Below are 16429 nucleotides of genomic sequence, written 5' to 3'. Positions count from 1 at the left end.
TTAGAGTCAGAATATACAAAAATACCAAAGATCAATAACAAAATATGACTAATTTAATACAGTAGCCTTAATAATTTCCCTTCCTGATGCCACCTTGAAACGTATATTCTTTCCAGCAAGGGCAAATAATGAAACTTCATAAGAGACATATGCATCAATGTCAGATAACAAAAATGATTTTTCCCCCTCAACTGGGTAAGCACTAAGACCAGATAAGATACCTGCTAAAAATTTAGCCCTCAGACTAGAATACAATGGGCATAAGAGAATATAGTGAGGTAAATCCTCAAGTTTGTGGGTACCACGAATACATAGATGATGGGCCAATGGAGTTTGATTGAATTGGCACTCCAAAATTGCTGTTGGCGTTGATTGAAACCATAGAGAGGTAAAGGATGCTCTAAGTACATGTTTAGAGATATTAACTAAGTATGGCGTGATCTGGTCCATGGGGTCGCAAAGAGTTGGACTCGACTGTGTGACTAAACAACAACAACATGGAGTTCTAGTGTGGTCCGATTTAATTAATTTGTACCATAGTGCTGCTTTTGATCTTAATATCAAAGAGCGGTCTAGCCGAGCGTCAAAGTCATAAATCCAGTTTCTATGTTGGGATTTATCAACTGATGTTCCCAAAAGATCATCAGGAATAGAATATCTTGTATGTATATTGTTAAGAAAGTCAAGGCGCTGCAAGTCTTTAGCTAAGAGCAGATTAAAAGATTGGTGACTGAGGGAATGAAAGAAGGTACTCAAACATAGGCTTCCAACCAGATGTAGCACAACAAGTGTGCAGCAAATGAACATGAATGTTTTTGTTTGGCAAACTGAATACAGGAAATTATTATTAACCAGGCACATGCAAGCACAGACAAGAAGAAATTAGTTCCAGTGGCTACTGCCAAACTTTATTACTGAGCAGAGAGCTTTATCTCAACTCAGGTGCTTACTAATAAAACATCTGGCTAAGTTTTGTAAATAAATAAGCATTTAAATTAAAGGAACACTGAGCTGTCCAGCTGCATGGATGATGTACGAACTAAAAGATACTTCAAGTATACTCACAGGTTGAGGAGGAGGCTGTTTATGAACACTGATGATTCCCACTGTCAGGATTAAGTCAGCAAGTTGGAAGCCAATTTCAGTTACACAGGCTGCATATTTACACCCTTAGAAGGTTCAAAAGAGCTTCCAAGTGGAAGATGGAGGGGGGGGGGAGTGGCCAATTCCTACTGCTGTAAGGAAATTATAACTGTTCCAGCACCTGAGCCACTAGAAGTGAAGCACCTGAGTACATGAGCATTACCATGCCATTGTCCCCATCTAAATTCTCCACTTGTTTTTTGAACAAATCTCATGGTGTCCAATTTATTTTGGAACGTATTTAGAGACGTATATGCCACCACTCCAGGAACCAGCTTGCAACTATGTTTCTCATTGTCAAGAGATTCTTAAGCAGAAACATTATTTTATCTTGGCCAACTACAATAAAGCCAACTACTAACCCAACAAGAACTTACCCTGTCCTTCATTGTTACCACTGGCTTTTGCTACTGAGGAAGCTGGCCCTTGGTTGATAAAGTTATCAGCCCTTGGATTATTCCAGTCATTGGCAGCCAGTGGAGGTTTTGAACCAGCAGAAGCAGGACCTGAAGCAAAGAGGGAGAATAAACACACAATAGAAATGAGAAATACATTTCAAGATCCGTGCCAGCACACAAGAATGCTATAACTCTTAAAATGATAACGAAGTATCTTCACTCTGCTTTGAGCATGGAAAAATGTTAAATCTGGCAATCAGAAGGAGAGTTTGCCAAAATGAAAGCACAACTAAAGCAAGAAAACTGGTTTCAATGTCACACAAAATTTCCAGTGCACTCTGGGTGACTGATCTTTTTCAGGCGAAATGTGCTTTCGATAACTCTAAGATTTTAGTAGGGGCACTTTGATACATGTGCACCACTTATACTATGGCAACACAGAGAATGCAGCTCTTTAAGGTTGACTGATATGTTCTTTTGCACCTATTAAATTTGTCATTCATTAATTCTGGCTTAAACACTGTGCGTTAATATTTTATAGATGTTTCACTATGCACTAAGTGAACTGTGATAAGCTTTTTTAAGTAACAAAAAAAGACATGGTTTTCAGAAAAAGAATTTTCATGCTATCTGAAGGAAAAACAATGCATCAAATACAAAGGGAATTAGATATGAAGTGGCCTTGGCATGACTGGAAGCTGCTGCTGCTTGCACAAGGGGGAGTCCTCAGTTTTCTTTGAGGCTGCAGGAACTCTTCCCTGCGCTGCACCCAAATGCTGCACCAGGGAGCTCTCCTGAATACGAATTTCATTTATGTTCACTGAGCATTACAAATCAAATTACAAATTAAGAACAATGCAGGATTCTTTAGCTTAATTACACACTGATGTTGAAAGGAATGTGGATTTTGAGACCAATCCAGACATTAAGGCGCACACAATACATGTATTTTGGAATTGTCCAATAATAATCCCCTTCTGGGAAGGGATCTTAACTGTAATCAGAGAAATGACAGGCTGTGTAATGCCAAGAGATCTGAAAGTAGGCTACTTTAAAATTTGTTTTGGAACAGATGATACATAAATAGTCACAGCCTTAGTATCGCCACAAATAGAAGTCTCTAAATTCACCATCACTGATAAAATGGTACAGACTAATCTGGAACACATTATTAACAAAGATGATTTACTATAAGAGGGAAAGAAAACAACAGGTTTGTAAAGAACTGGACACTACTCACTGAATACTGGAATACAAAATTCTGGGATAATGTACAGCCTTATGTATTATTTTCCTTGATATGACTAAAATGTTAAAAAAAGAACAAGGATATTGACACCAATCCAGACATTAGAGTACACAAGGGGCGGGACCCGCGATACTCGTGGGGGGGGAGGGACCTCGACACTCATGAGGCAGAGGAGGAAGCAGCAGGAGGAGGTAAGTTCCCCCCCATCCCGCCGGTTCCCCCCACGTCTCCCCCACCTCACTCGATCTACCCCCCTTGCCTCTCCCCCCCGGCTCCAAAGTGAGGCCGGAGCAGCTTGCCCCCCGGGCGGTCCTTCCCGGCTCCTCGCTGCTCTCTTCCCCCCCCCAAGCGGCGACGGCTGTCAGGGAGTTTGCAGAGCGTTCCCTGCGCATGCGCAGGGGACGCTCTGTCACTTTCGGGGGGATTTAAGTATCCCCCCAATATTTTTTCCGGGTTTTTAGATTTTTGTGCACACCTGGGGACTGCCCCAAGTGTGCACGAAAATCTCCCTCCCCCCCAGGTGCCCCCGACGCGCGGATTTAGGTATCCGCACGCAGGGGGCACCTTTCGCTATTAGATATATAGATGCTTGTTTCCAAAGAAGCAAAAAAGCCAGAAAATGCTGTATGGTGCTTCCTTCCCTAGTAATGGTTGCAGTCCTGGTTTGTAGGGTCTGACTAGGAATACAATTTGTTCTCTACAAGATTGCAGGCATCGAGATGCAGATAAGGGCCCATTGTATATACTGGTGACCACAAGAGTCCATTTGTTTGCTTTTAAAAAATTAGTAAAAATTTTGTTAGCAACTGGAGCGCTATTGATAATTGGGAACTATAGTGCAGTCTGGCAAGACCTGCATTTTCACCTCTGCATGAGCCCGTAATTTCCACACAAGCTGTTAGACCTTCTGTATGAAAGTGCACTTACAGAGTGCTTTACATAAGTATATATCCTCCTTATTGTGAGATGATGAATGGAAACTATGAGTCACTGATTCACTCAAAGTTACTTACATGTAATATACAGATGAGCAGGGAGGAGAACCAAATCTCCACTAAGTGCAAGCCTAACATTCACAAATTTCACAGTGTTAGTCACAGATGACTTTCATAGAACACTTAACACTGCTTGAGCAAACGAACTACTGGGAAGGAGGGAGGAGAGAACGCTCAGTTTACATAACTGAATCCTGTTTCATTTTTTTAAAGAAGCCTGGCATGAAGCACTGAGCAGCAGCACAACCGGGCTGTGGGTAAGATTTTGAAAACCAGGCAAGTATTCTTAAGCCATTACATACATTGAGACACCCATATTTTGCACAATGTTGCTGGGTATCATATACACAATAAGATGTTTCATGCTATGCCCCCCTCCCTTCTGTTCAAAGTGGTCTTTTTATCAACAAGACTGAATCCATGAACATTTTTGCTTAGACTAAGACTCCCTATATAGCAAAAATAAACTATGTATCAATTTGCTAGTTTCCCACTTGTGGATGACTTGCTTCTTCTCTTTCCCAGCATTAGCTACCATTAAAACCTTTATTTTCTACTTTCACTTTAAGATATGTATATATTTTTATTTGTAACCCTAATGTTAACATTCCATGGAATATTGACCACTAATATTAACAGGACTTGCACTTAGTATTTCCAATTGATATCAGAATAAAATAGACATTAGATAATTATTTATCTGCATGAATTTTGAAGACAGACATCCGTTTTAATATTTTTGCATTGACACTTTTACCGAGCTCACTGTTTAAACAGAATACACTACACAGGATGAAGCAAACATGTGTTTAAAATTCAGATATCACTTCTAGCCAATTAAACTAATTGGAAAAATTAGACAAAAATACATAGTTACTTTCAGTAATTTCAGTACATGAAATAGGACAAGCTAGCTGGTATACCTGATGTTATGTTTGAAACAGCAAACCAGATGCAGTATAACAATGCATGAAATGGCAGAATGTTTAAAAATGATAATTACCACTAGGAGCCTTCATTTGTGAAAGAACCCCACCTCTCATATTTGGAAGGGTTTGGGTTTTCAGTGGACCATCAGGGGCTTGTAAGGCTGCAGTTCCATCGGGAAAGGCAGGTTTGACTAGAAGTTCATTCCTTGAGGCAATGCGTGGCATGGTGGAAGACTGGATGTAAGGACCAACAGCTGCCACTCGACTTGGAGTAGATACCACTGGCTGTGGCTGATTCCCATCCGAAGACACCTAAAGATCCATGAAGATATTTAAAACATTACATCACATCCTACATTTGGGGAAAAAACAAGCAGGCTCTTGCTACAAAGAAGGTATTTTTACAATCCAACTGCGTTTTCAATTTAAAAAAGCAACACTTGCCTATGTAATGTAAAAGATTAAGTAGGTTAAACGTTGATGTGTTACTTAGATCACTTTCATGCTACAAGAGAAATTCTCCTCTGCAGATGCCCCCCCCCCCCCCCCGTTTTAGAATTTTTAATTCAGAATGAAGGAAGGGAAATTTTGGCACTCACTGGCACATTCTCTTTCTGCTGTAATGCAGCCTTCTTCTTCCACAGCCGTTCCCTCAGCTCATTAACACGCTTGTCCATTACTGCCACCTCTGAGTTGCGTTTGTTTAAGCAGTCCCTCTGTTGCTGCAACTTGGCATTCTGCTCTTGGTTCAGTTTGTTCCTCAACTTAGCACAATCAAAAGAGGAAAATCAGGGTCAAATAACTTGCAAGGCAGATGATAGGATGGAAATTGGCAATTTAAAAAAAAAATTGAATTGTAAAAGGAAGGAGAGACATGTGAGGAAGTTTGAGTTGGGGTTTGCTTCTTTAAGCAGCATACCAGGTAGTTAAAATCGAAAACACAGAGAAACATTGTATCACCTCTTAAATGAGGTTGTACAAGTCTTTGACTGTTTTGTAGGAAAAACTTTTGTAAGGCTATTTATGACTTAGCCCCCTTAGCTATTATTGCAGGTTAGGAAACCTGATTTGCAATTACCTGAAGCTCCTTGTACAGGCGGTCAAGCTCAGCTACAGCAGACTCGTTGTCATGGTAACCGTCAATCCGACCATTCTTCAGCATCTCCAGTTGTCTGGTAAGTTCCTCTACCTTTGACACAGCCAGTACCAGTTCTCGTTGTTTTTGCTGGAACAAACTGTTCATCTGTTCAATCTCCTCCACTGGAGAGAAAGACAGAACACAATAGCTATAGCTGAGAAATGACTAAATGTGGGCTGCCTCCAAGGCAGCTGTTAAGGGGACAGAAGCAACATGCAACTCTCCAGCACATAACTCAAAAGATACACTGATCAACTCAAAAGATACACTGATCAGTAACCAAGTCATCAGTTCCAATTTTTTTGAAAGGATCTAAACCTTAAGAAAGTTTTGGTGTTTGTTTTTTTTTAAGTTCCAGCATGGTATATAAGGAAAACACAAGAATGCACACATATCTAATAAGAAAGACATCTTATTTTGGTGGCTAAAATGAAGACACAGGTGGGAGAAGACAGTCGTGTATTATCTAAGACTAGAACAATTTTGAGAAATTCAATTTTGTTCTGGAGAACTCAGAGTAGCTACTGGAAGATTGTTTGAACTGAAGCAATCCTCTGCTTCATAAAAGGCATCTATAAAATACGAAAGGACCAGAATTCTTTTAAAATGAATTTTAGTTGAATATGTAGTTACAGATTTGTCATGGTGGAAGAGTGGATGCAGAGCTGTCTTATGAAGTTCCATCTATTTGCAAAATATAGCTTATAGCATATTAAAACAAACTATAATACCAAGGAACCGAAAGTTGAGACTCAATATTGCCAGGATTTAATTATCAAAAAAGCTTCTAAAAATAACAGTTAACAATAAACACACAAGTTCATAGAGCAGAAATGAAGACAGCTCCTGAATCTATCTTATTATTCGTTATACTGCTTTTGAAAGGCTAAAAGAAACCTGAACCTAGAGGCACCTCTCAGTGTCAGGCCTATTTCATCAGCGCTGTTCAGAGATCATCTGGTCAGGTAATCATCAGTTTGAGAATGTTATGAGCATGAAGTTTTATTTGTGCACTCATGTCCAATAAAAGATATTTCACATATTCTCTCCAACTCATTTAAGTGCTGTTAAGTCACCTTCATCCAATCAATACTATGCACTGGAACACCTTTAAGTATTTAACTAGGAATAAGGCCCACTGTGGAAATAAATTCAACGAAATCTAGAAAGAGGCTCTGGGAGAGTGCTCTGGCTTTGGGCAAACAGTGTCAATTTGCTGTGGCGACCTCAGCAGGGTATAATGACAGAGTCCACTGTTTTCTCCAGAGGAACTGATCTCAGGGTGGCCCATGTCATGCAATGAGGCATACTTACAGAAAAGTGCTCTGCAGATCAGCTGGCCAAGCAACGATGTGACCCATGTCTTCTAGGATCAAGGACCTATGTAGCAGCAGCAGATGAAGCAGTTGCAGACCACATCCTTATGGGATCAGCAAGTGTCATTTGGATGGCCACAGCATCACGGGGGTCTGTGACAAATGGAGGCCCCCCCCCATGGGGGCAGAACCACGATCCCTCATAGGTATGGCTGTGTCCAGTACGGCTTCTGTACTACTGGCCATTGCTGGACAAGTTTATGTTTATGCATCTGTGCAGGTGGCGATTCAACAGGAAGACTTGGGAGCATGACTGGCGCAGTTCCTTCCACTCTGCTCAGTCACCAGTCACCAGCCTGGCTCTTGGAGCATCTTGTCTCAGGCAGCCTTCTGCCCAGCAACTGCACCCTACTCACCGGCATGCTGTGGTACAGGCAGCTCAGCCTGTCTCCCATGACCCCTGGAAGTAGCTCACAAAGGCACAGGTGCCATACTGGGTGGAGGGAGTTGGCAACCCAGTTCATCAGACCTCTTCGTGATTTGCTCTTAAGTAAAGTCTGGGCTGTTTTACAACTTCATCCCTGCCTGTCTGTGAGCAGATGCAACTAGCTCCACACCCCTCCCTACCCCACCTCCTCCCCCCACATGCAACTTCCCTTGGGGCTGTCCCTTCACACATCCAAGGGGGAGGGCTCTGACTCACAGATGCCCATGTCAGGGAACACTGCTGTTGGTCTTTCTGGTGCCAGTGGACTTCTGTTTTTGTTTTCCAGCTGGAAAACACAACAGACCACCAGTGGCACCCTGAAGGCTGTCCTCACATCCTGGTCCCTGCCTCTTTCCCACACACATACTCTACTGGCTGCTATGTGAGGCTTGCACAGGGAATGGGCTGGTGGGTGGTCCAAGAGTGTGTGTGGCCGCTCTAGCATGTGGGGGGAAGGAGTGAACCCCAGTTCTCACACTCCCCCACAGCGCTGCTGGAACCTGATAAGCCATGCGGCTTGGCAGTGCAGGTGCAGGGTGCCCAGGGTAGATGCAAGGAAGCTGCTGCCATGGGTATAGCATACAGAGGTTGTGGAGCAGTCTCCCTGCCAAAATGATGGCTCTTCAGGGTGGCCCATCAGTTGGGCCGTCCCGTTCCCCCTTTCGTGGTCTGCAGGGGCAAAACATCAACTTCAAGGCTTTTGCCTCTCTCTTGCTTATCCCCAGAAACCCTGGCCACACTATCCCAAGCGCCTTTCCACTGAGCCATGCCTGTTATTTCTCCTGCAGAATGTCCACAGCGAACAGACCAACTATGTTCCTTTTGCTTTGATGGCTGGCTGTCACAACCACAGCAGCCCTCTGGGTTGAGCTGAAAAACACTGACCGCCCAATCCTACCCATGTTGGCTCAGAAGTCATACATGTCTTTCAGCAGAGCTTACTTCTAAACATATGACTGCAGCCCCAAGAGTTATAAATGCAACACCTGCAACAAAACCATCAACGAAATTAAAACCATAATTTCCCCTTCAAATTTAACTACTCTAAAGGAGGAACATCTGAATACTGAATTGAACATAAGGGTTATGAGCCAGTCACCCACGCTTTCTTCAGTAACAGCTCACCTAATTTCCCATTACTGAGCCTTTTCTGCTCCACGTGCCCTTTGAGGGCCCTCACTTTCTTCAACTTGGCTTCCTGATTTTCAGCAATTTCTTTTAATCTTTTGAGTTTTTCCTGCTCTGCTGCTTGCTGTTGCTGCCGCTGATCCTGCTGCTTCAAGAATTTTAACCGATGCTCCTGTAGGTGAATACGACATGAATAGTATTAAACTGAATACATGACATCAGCATAACAATACTGACACTGGATACTGTGATTTCTGGAACAGATGATACTTCGTGCACGTTATGTATTATGCATTACATTACGGAACACTGCAAAGCACCTGACTACTGTAACGCCTAAGAGCAAAGACCCATTACTGAAGGGAGTTAAACTTTTGGTTTATGATTCAGGGTCTAAATAGGTGTAATGCAGAAATATGTGTATGGGGACTACAATTCATTATAGAAAAGCCACTTTAGGAGACTCAGATGAGAGCAGAGAAGGTATGAGAGGGGTCCCACCCCCCTGCATGGAGGAAAGCCACTTAGGAGGGTTAGTGGAAGAGGTACATGATTTTGATCACGACATAGGCTTTCAAGGAAATGTACCCTCTTTCTCAGTACCACTGCTATGATGAAATTTGCAATCGTCATCCCTCTCCCTCACATTTTACTTACAAATTCCTCAGAGATTAATAATATATCTCTCCTGCACAGTTTTGGAAGTAAAAGAAGAAAAGTTGTTTTTTTATACCCTGCTTTTCTGTACCCTAAGGAGTCCCAAAGCGGCTTACAATCGCCTTGCCTTCCTCTCCCCACAACAGTCACCTTGTGAGGCAGGTGGAGCTGAGAGAGTTCTGAGGAAACTGTGACTGGCCCAACGTCACCCAGCAGGCTTCATGTGGAGGAGTAAGTAGTTGAACCAGCAGGCTTCATGTGGAGCAGCAGGGAACTGAACCCAGTTCTCCAAATTAGAGTCCACCACTCTTAACCACTACACCATGGTAGTGGTTAGCAAGCTAACTCTCAGGGGAATTTGTCTGCCATGACCGATCTTTTCACCTGAGAACTCCTGATAAGCTTCCAAGGAAACCAAAACTGTGCACTATGCCATTTGGTACATTTCAAAAGTTGCAAGAGATTGAACAGTATGCACTGAGGGTATCTAGATCCTGCTATAGTCTCACTGGATGGCCTTGGCCATACACATCACCTTGGAACACCTGATTTCAAAGCACTTTCAACATTAAGGCTCTTTACGAAACTGACAGTTTTGCTTTCATATTCACAGATTGTTTCAAAAGAAATTTATTTTGGAAACCTTATTAGCCAGCATTTGCTGCTGCGCCTCTATTTGTTGTTGTTGTCGTGATGCCATTTCCTGCAGCTCAGCCAGGGTCATATCCATCCTAGGAGCACTGACCTTCCATTTAAAGAAAGAAAGAAAAAGATCACAAAATGGTACACCAGCACTGTATTTTTAAATCCATCCATGGTTGCAGATAGCCATTTTATTATTTGAGTATATGGCTTCAGGAATATAAAGTTGACTTCTCTAGCATTTATGGAATAGGGGCCAAGCAACAGTATGCAATACGCAGAGAGTTCATGAGAACAAAGACAGGAGGAGGAGGAGGAGGAGGAGGAGAATGGATTTATACCCCACCCTTCCCTGCCCGAAGGAGTCTCAGAACAGTTTACAATCCCTTTCCCTTCCCCTCCCCACAACAGATGCCCTGTGAGGAAGGTGGGACTGAGAGCACTCTTTGAGAACTGCCCTTGAGAGAACAGCTCTGAAAGAACTTATGACTGATCCAAGGTCACACCAGCAGCAGGGCTTCTGGTTGGCCACTACTCACCAGCAGCAGGGCTTCTGGTTGGCCACTGACTATTTGATTGGCTGTGTAGATTCTTAAAAATGTTGCTTTGGCAGCAGCTGCCTCCACAACACAGTTATTTTTTGCCAGTGGTGTCCTTTTTTGTTTCCTGCATTGTACACTGACTTCCCCCCCTCTTTTTTTGACAGCTATTTTGTGGCAACTGTTCTGTGGCTGTGCCTACGACCCTGTATCAACATGCCAAAGAGTGCTTTTCAGGCTCAAAAATGTTGGAGACTCCAGTATTATCCTATAAAGCACCATCCCAGGGACAGGCCATATGCCACAGGACGATTCAGTAAATGGAACATCTGCTCCCCCCCACAATGCTTATGAATCCGAGCTTGATAGATAAAATCTCTTTTCTGATTCCAAATATGATGAATATAGAGCGAAACCTATCCAACTGAGTTTCTATACTAATAATGTCAAGAAACCTAAAAGTTTGGCTAGTTCTCCAGCTTCCAGCACCACTTGCTTCCCTGGGGATAACTCTAAAGTAAAACAGTGCTGGACACAGATGTCTAACTGGTTACTAGTGAGAAAATTACCAATTTGGGCGGAACTCCATCCAAAGTGAGTTTATGTTTTTTTATATGTTTTTTAAGCCTAACATCAAACTAAAAATTCCCTGATGGTTTTCAATATCTGAAATTATAATTAGCCATTTGAGGCTCATTTAGAAGAATAAGCAACCATGAAAGGAGTATGGGGATATCCATGTCAGGGAGAGATTTCTCTCCTAAAATTAACACGCAACCTCATCAGAAGAAATTATCTGCTTGATCACATTAAAGAGGCAGTGACATTACTACTTACTCCATTTTCCATTCTCCATTCACCAGGCATTTTCACACCATTTCTCTTCAAGCCTGGATCTTGCAATCTTGGTCCACTCCCTTTATTAAGCAGAAAGATTCAGAAGGAAAGATAAAGTATAAAAATATTTTCTGGATTTCTTTCGAGTCTCCTTTCTACAAAGTTGGGATAAGGAAGTGGAGAAGAATCAAGGAGATCTGCAGTTTTAGACGGGGAACAAAGTCACCCTATAACATTTGTAAGTCAGTGTAAGCACAACTGCAGCCTTGTCATATTCTGCTAAAATGCTGCCTGTGCAATAAATGCATTAACCTTGTCTGATATGCAGAGGACAATAAAAGGGAAGACACGTCTTCTTTTTCATGAAAATTAAAGTAGACAAGTGGTAAAATACAGCAGTAAGCCAAGCATGGGTTTTTACATAAACTTAACCTTTGTGGCAAAATCAAGGGGACTGATGTGTAATACGTGCGCACTCTACCCTCATTACATTACAGTCATGTTTCCTTTGCAACAAAAATTAAAATATACAATGAGTCCCTCATCCACGCATCCTCGGATATTGTGCTATCAGTGTACTACAGCAATGATTCAAAAAGGGACTTCTGTATGTGGGCACGCCAGTCCAGTTGAAAATCATTACTGTAGCACAGCGATAGTACAATATCCAGCAATGTGTGGATGTAGTACTAGTTAATCAAAAGAGCAAGAGAACAGGCTTCTCCACATGAGCATGGGAAGTACAGGAGCGATACGCAAGCGGCATAATCTGTTTTACTAATCTACTGTATGATGGATCTATTGTGTTGATTTGATGTATCTGGCCTGAACAATTTTAACTTCTTAGTGTCAGGACCCACAGCCAAACAACAGAGCACACACTTCCAAGAAAGGTTTTGCTTTATTGTGAGTACTATGGTTGCAATAACATGGTCACTGTTAGGAATGACGAGCAAGGAACAAGCATACAATGATATAGAAGATTCAAGAGGTCCCCCCCCACCTGTGGGCCAATCGCCCCTTTTCCCACAGGTGGGAAAAAGTAACCAATGACCCAAACGATCTCAGGCTGAGAAACGAAACTAGTCACATGGTTAATTAAAGTGGAGACACTACACAGGCATGAAGACAAGGTCAGAGATAACAAGGGGAGAAGCGAGAGGGAAGGAATGTGGCACCAACTTGTACACAGGTCAGGCAGGCAAACTCTAGGCCCATAAACAATATGGCAGCATAGCTGACACTTAGTCATTTTAAACTCAAGAACAGAAAGGTAGCATCTAAAACAAACAGGATCACATATGAAATACAGAGAAAATCAAGTAAATGAGCCACATACTACCCAATCACTACTTTGGTAAATCAATGGAACAGAACTACGAATCTAAGGTCTTTTCTGGTGAATGGAGCTACTCTGAAGAAGGATAGTCTTCTGGTGAGAGGCAAATCTTAAAATACTGAAAAAACTGTATCAATCCTGTGCAATTTGTACTCCACTGCAATTTGAACATGGGGGACAGGGCATTTTTGCCATGCACAAAGCAGCATGCAATGCAAATGTGGATCAAGTGTGCCCTATCCACAGAATACTACTTTCAAGTTGGATTTGCACCAATACACACAAGGATAAAAACACTGCTTACCAGTTTCACGATTAGGGGGCCTTTCATGCCTGAGAAAGAACCGAACTTCACTTCTCTGGACTCCATAGCGCTGTAGAAGATCCAGCATGCGCTCACTGTCAGCTACAGGGCGTTCTGAAAAGCAAAGCAAGTTCAATATATTTTCCCCCACATATTTTCACCATTGTCTCTTTCACCTAAACTATTTTATTTATTTACTAAGAAAAAGGCTTGTTGTGGAAATAAATGCAACAATCTCTAGAAAGAGGCTCTGGGCGGGTGCCCCGGCCTTGGAAACTCAGTGTCAATTTGCTGTGGCGACCTCAGCAGGGTATAATGACACTGAGGTATAATGACATTTTCTCCAGAGGAACTGATCTCTGCTACCTAAAGAACAGTTGTAATTTTGAGTGATCTCCAGCCCTCACCTGGAGATTGGCAACGATGGTTCCCCAGAAGATAATAGTTGGTTTGGACGGTGGAGTCTATGGCTTTGTACCTGTCCGAGGTCCCACGCCTCCTGAAACCTCACCCTCTCCAGGCTCCATCCCTCACATCTCCAGGAATTTCCCACCTGGAGTTGGCAACCCTATCTCCTTCCCAGCCAATCATCAACCTACCTTTATTTCCCCCTCACTCTTCAGCTTTCCACCTCCCACACACCTGCAGCCTCTCCCATGCTCTGAAGCCCTGACTGCCACGTCACATTGGGGCAGCATATAAGGATACAGAGCCCACCATTTTCTCCAGGGGAACTGATCTCTTCCATCTGGAAAGCGGTTGTAATTCTGAGTGATCTCCAGCCCTCACCTGGAGATTGGACACATTTTACCTCAGAACAGCAAACTGTTTAGAATGTTAGAGGCAAAAGCCAATCAAGTCGCATATGCAAACGACCTCTGTGTTCCGAGGCAAAGGCTAATGAGGCTGTGTTCTGACTGGCTATGGGGGGGAGAGGAACAGCAAACTGTTTAGAATGTTGGAGGCGAGACTCAAGCAATGCAGCCAGTGGATAGGGACAGATTCTGAGTGACACACCAGGGCGCCAATCAATTCCGGAGCGTGTGGAATGTTCTAGAGAAGTGCCACCACCATTCGGCTTTTATATATAAGGGAGATTTATTGTTTCAAATTTTACCCCACCCTCCCCGCTGAAGCAGGCTCAGGGCAGCTTACATAAAAACCAATACAACAAGATACATCACAATAAAATACATAAAAAAAGACATAAGATTGTTAATATATCAATGGCAGTACAGTATAATAAAGTGCATTCATGAACACGATCAGCGGTGGATACCATTCCAGGTAGCTTCTAGCTCTAGGTTGGCACAGGGCTTAGCTGATAAAGTGCAGCTCCTATTGAAATGCCTGCCAGAAAAGCTCCGTTTTCACGGCCCTGCAGAACTGTAAGAGGTCCCGCAGGGCCCTGATCTCGCCAGGGAGCTCATTCTAGCAGGTCGGAGCTGCCAAAGAAAACGCCCTGGTCCTGGTCGATGTCAGCTTAGTGTCCTTCGGACCAGGGAGGGCCAAGCGGTTTTGTGATCCTGATCTCAGTGCTCTCTGGGGGACATGCGGGGAGAGGCAGCCCCTCAGGTAGGCAGGTCCTTGGCCATATAGGGCTTTAAAGGTCAAAAACAGCACCTTGAAGCGAATCCAGTATGCTACTGGCAGCCAGTGCAGTGGCTTTAGCACAGGCTGGATGTGCTCCTGTATATGGAGACCCATCAACAGCCTGGCCGCTGCATTCTGCACCAGCTGCAGCTTCTGGAGTTGCATCAAGGGCAGCCCCATTTAGAGAGCGTGCAGTAGTCCAACCTTGAGGAAGCCAGATCATTGTGTTCGAGGAAGGGAGCCAACTGCCTAATCAGCCGAAGGAGGTAAAAGGCTGCCTTGGCAGTGGCTGCTACCTGGGCCTCCATTGTTAAGGAGGCATCCAGGAGCACACTTAAACTCCTGACCTTCGGAGCTGGCACCAACAGTACCCTATCAAAGGCCGGTAATGGGATCCCTACCCCCAGACCACTCCGATTCAGGCAGTCTAAGCCATGTCCTGTAATGTCCGGTACAGGTCTTCTGGGGTGGAGTCAGACTGACTGCCCAACAACAGTTAGAGCTGGGTGTCATCCACATATTGGTGACACCCTAGCCCATGCCTCCGGGCAATCTGAGCAAGGGGGCATATATAGATGTTAAATAACATCATCTGGAGGGCGACCAGAGCTGTCTCCATCCCATGGCCTGGGCGGAAGCCGGACTGGAGACGAGCAATTGCAAGGCAAGCCCCTGGATCCCCATGTCAGCAAGGTGGTGGGCAAGTAGCTGGTGATCGATCGTGTTGAACACCGCCGACAGGTCCAGCAACAACAGCACCGCTGTCCTACCCTAATCCAGATGCCTCTGGTTTATTTCAAGAGAGGGCGGACCATCGCTTCCTTGAGCGCCCCCGGGAACAACCCCTCAGTAAGGGACTTGTTGACAATTTCCTGGAGAGCCCCTCGAAACCCCTTGCGGCCAGCTTTAATTAGCCAGGTTAGGCGTATGGTTGAGAGCAGTCTGTCAACTTCCGCTAGGCTGAGTGGTCGAAATAATCCAGAATGGGAACAGAAAACACGCATGGAGCCTCAAGTTCGCTCACTGTCTCAACTGTGGCAGGAAGGTCGTGGCAGAGCAACAAAACGATATCTGCAAAAAAGTAACTTTTTTCCACCATAGAGAACATTGGAGGAGATGGGGGCAACCTGTTTGGGGGCCCACAGAATTGGACCCCCTAGTCCAATGTTCTCGAAACTTGGTGGGTATCTTGGGGAGAGGCTCCAGCAGCTACCCTGCGAGTTTGGAGCCTCTCCCTCATACTCCCTCCCCTCCAGCCCCGAGAATATACTCTATGTTTTTGCCATTAACTTCAATGGCCCACAGGATATAATGGGGCCATTCGGATTGACATTCGGATGGCCAAAAGATTCCAGCTGGTACTGCCAAAATTGACATGCGGGAGTCTTTCTGCCGGCCAAAATTGATTCCGCCTGATTCGGACAAATCCAAATTGGGCCTAATTTTATTTTTATTTTTTGCAGTGAAGGGAGCTGCAGTGGCTCAAGTGGTTAAGATGCTGAACTGCAGGCTGTGGAAGGTCAGTAGTTCAGCAGTTCGAGACCCGAGTGCCGCATGACGGAGTGAGCTCCTGACTCTGGCCCCAGCTCCTGTCAACCTAGCAGTTCGAAAGCAAGAAATTGCAAGTAGATAAATAGGTACCACTTCAGTGGGAAGGTAACTGCGTTCCGTGCACCTTGGTGTTTAGTCATGCCGGCCACATGACCACAGAAATGTCTTCGGACAGCGCTGGATA

General features: G+C 44.0%; 1 protein-coding gene across 3 annotated transcripts in view; it reads right to left on the bottom strand.

Moving 5' to 3' along the window:
* Positions 1 to 16429, bottom strand: part of TP53BP2 (tumor protein p53 binding protein 2) — a 70864-nt gene that overhangs the window by 12483 nt on the left and 41952 nt on the right. For 2 of the 3 annotated variants that reach the window (XM_015424577.1, XM_015424579.1), the window contains exons 3-10: positions 13102 to 13215; positions 11459 to 11538; positions 10084 to 10185; positions 8781 to 8955; positions 5793 to 5974; positions 5314 to 5478; positions 4789 to 5026; positions 1521 to 1649 (exon numbers count right to left, since the gene is read on the bottom strand). In XM_015424577.1, the coding sequence (XP_015280063.1) occupies positions 1521 to 1649; positions 4789 to 5026; positions 5314 to 5478; positions 5793 to 5974; positions 8781 to 8955; positions 10084 to 10185; positions 11459 to 11538; positions 13102 to 13215 (1185 nt within the window). The remainder of the gene's footprint in view (positions 1 to 1520; positions 1650 to 4788; positions 5027 to 5313; positions 5479 to 5792; positions 5975 to 8780; positions 8956 to 10083; positions 10186 to 11458; positions 11539 to 13101; positions 13216 to 16429) is intronic. The other variant, XM_015424578.1, reaches the window with a different exon arrangement.

Source organism: Gekko japonicus, unplaced genomic scaffold, assembly GCF_001447785.1.
Source record: "Gekko japonicus isolate JY-2015 unplaced genomic scaffold, Gekko_japonicus_V1.1 scaffold404, whole genome shotgun sequence".
Taxonomy (NCBI): Eukaryota; Metazoa; Chordata; class Lepidosauria; order Squamata; family Gekkonidae; genus Gekko; species Gekko japonicus.
Note: the sequence above shows the minus strand (reverse complement) of the source record. Positions and strands in the feature narration are given on the sequence as shown.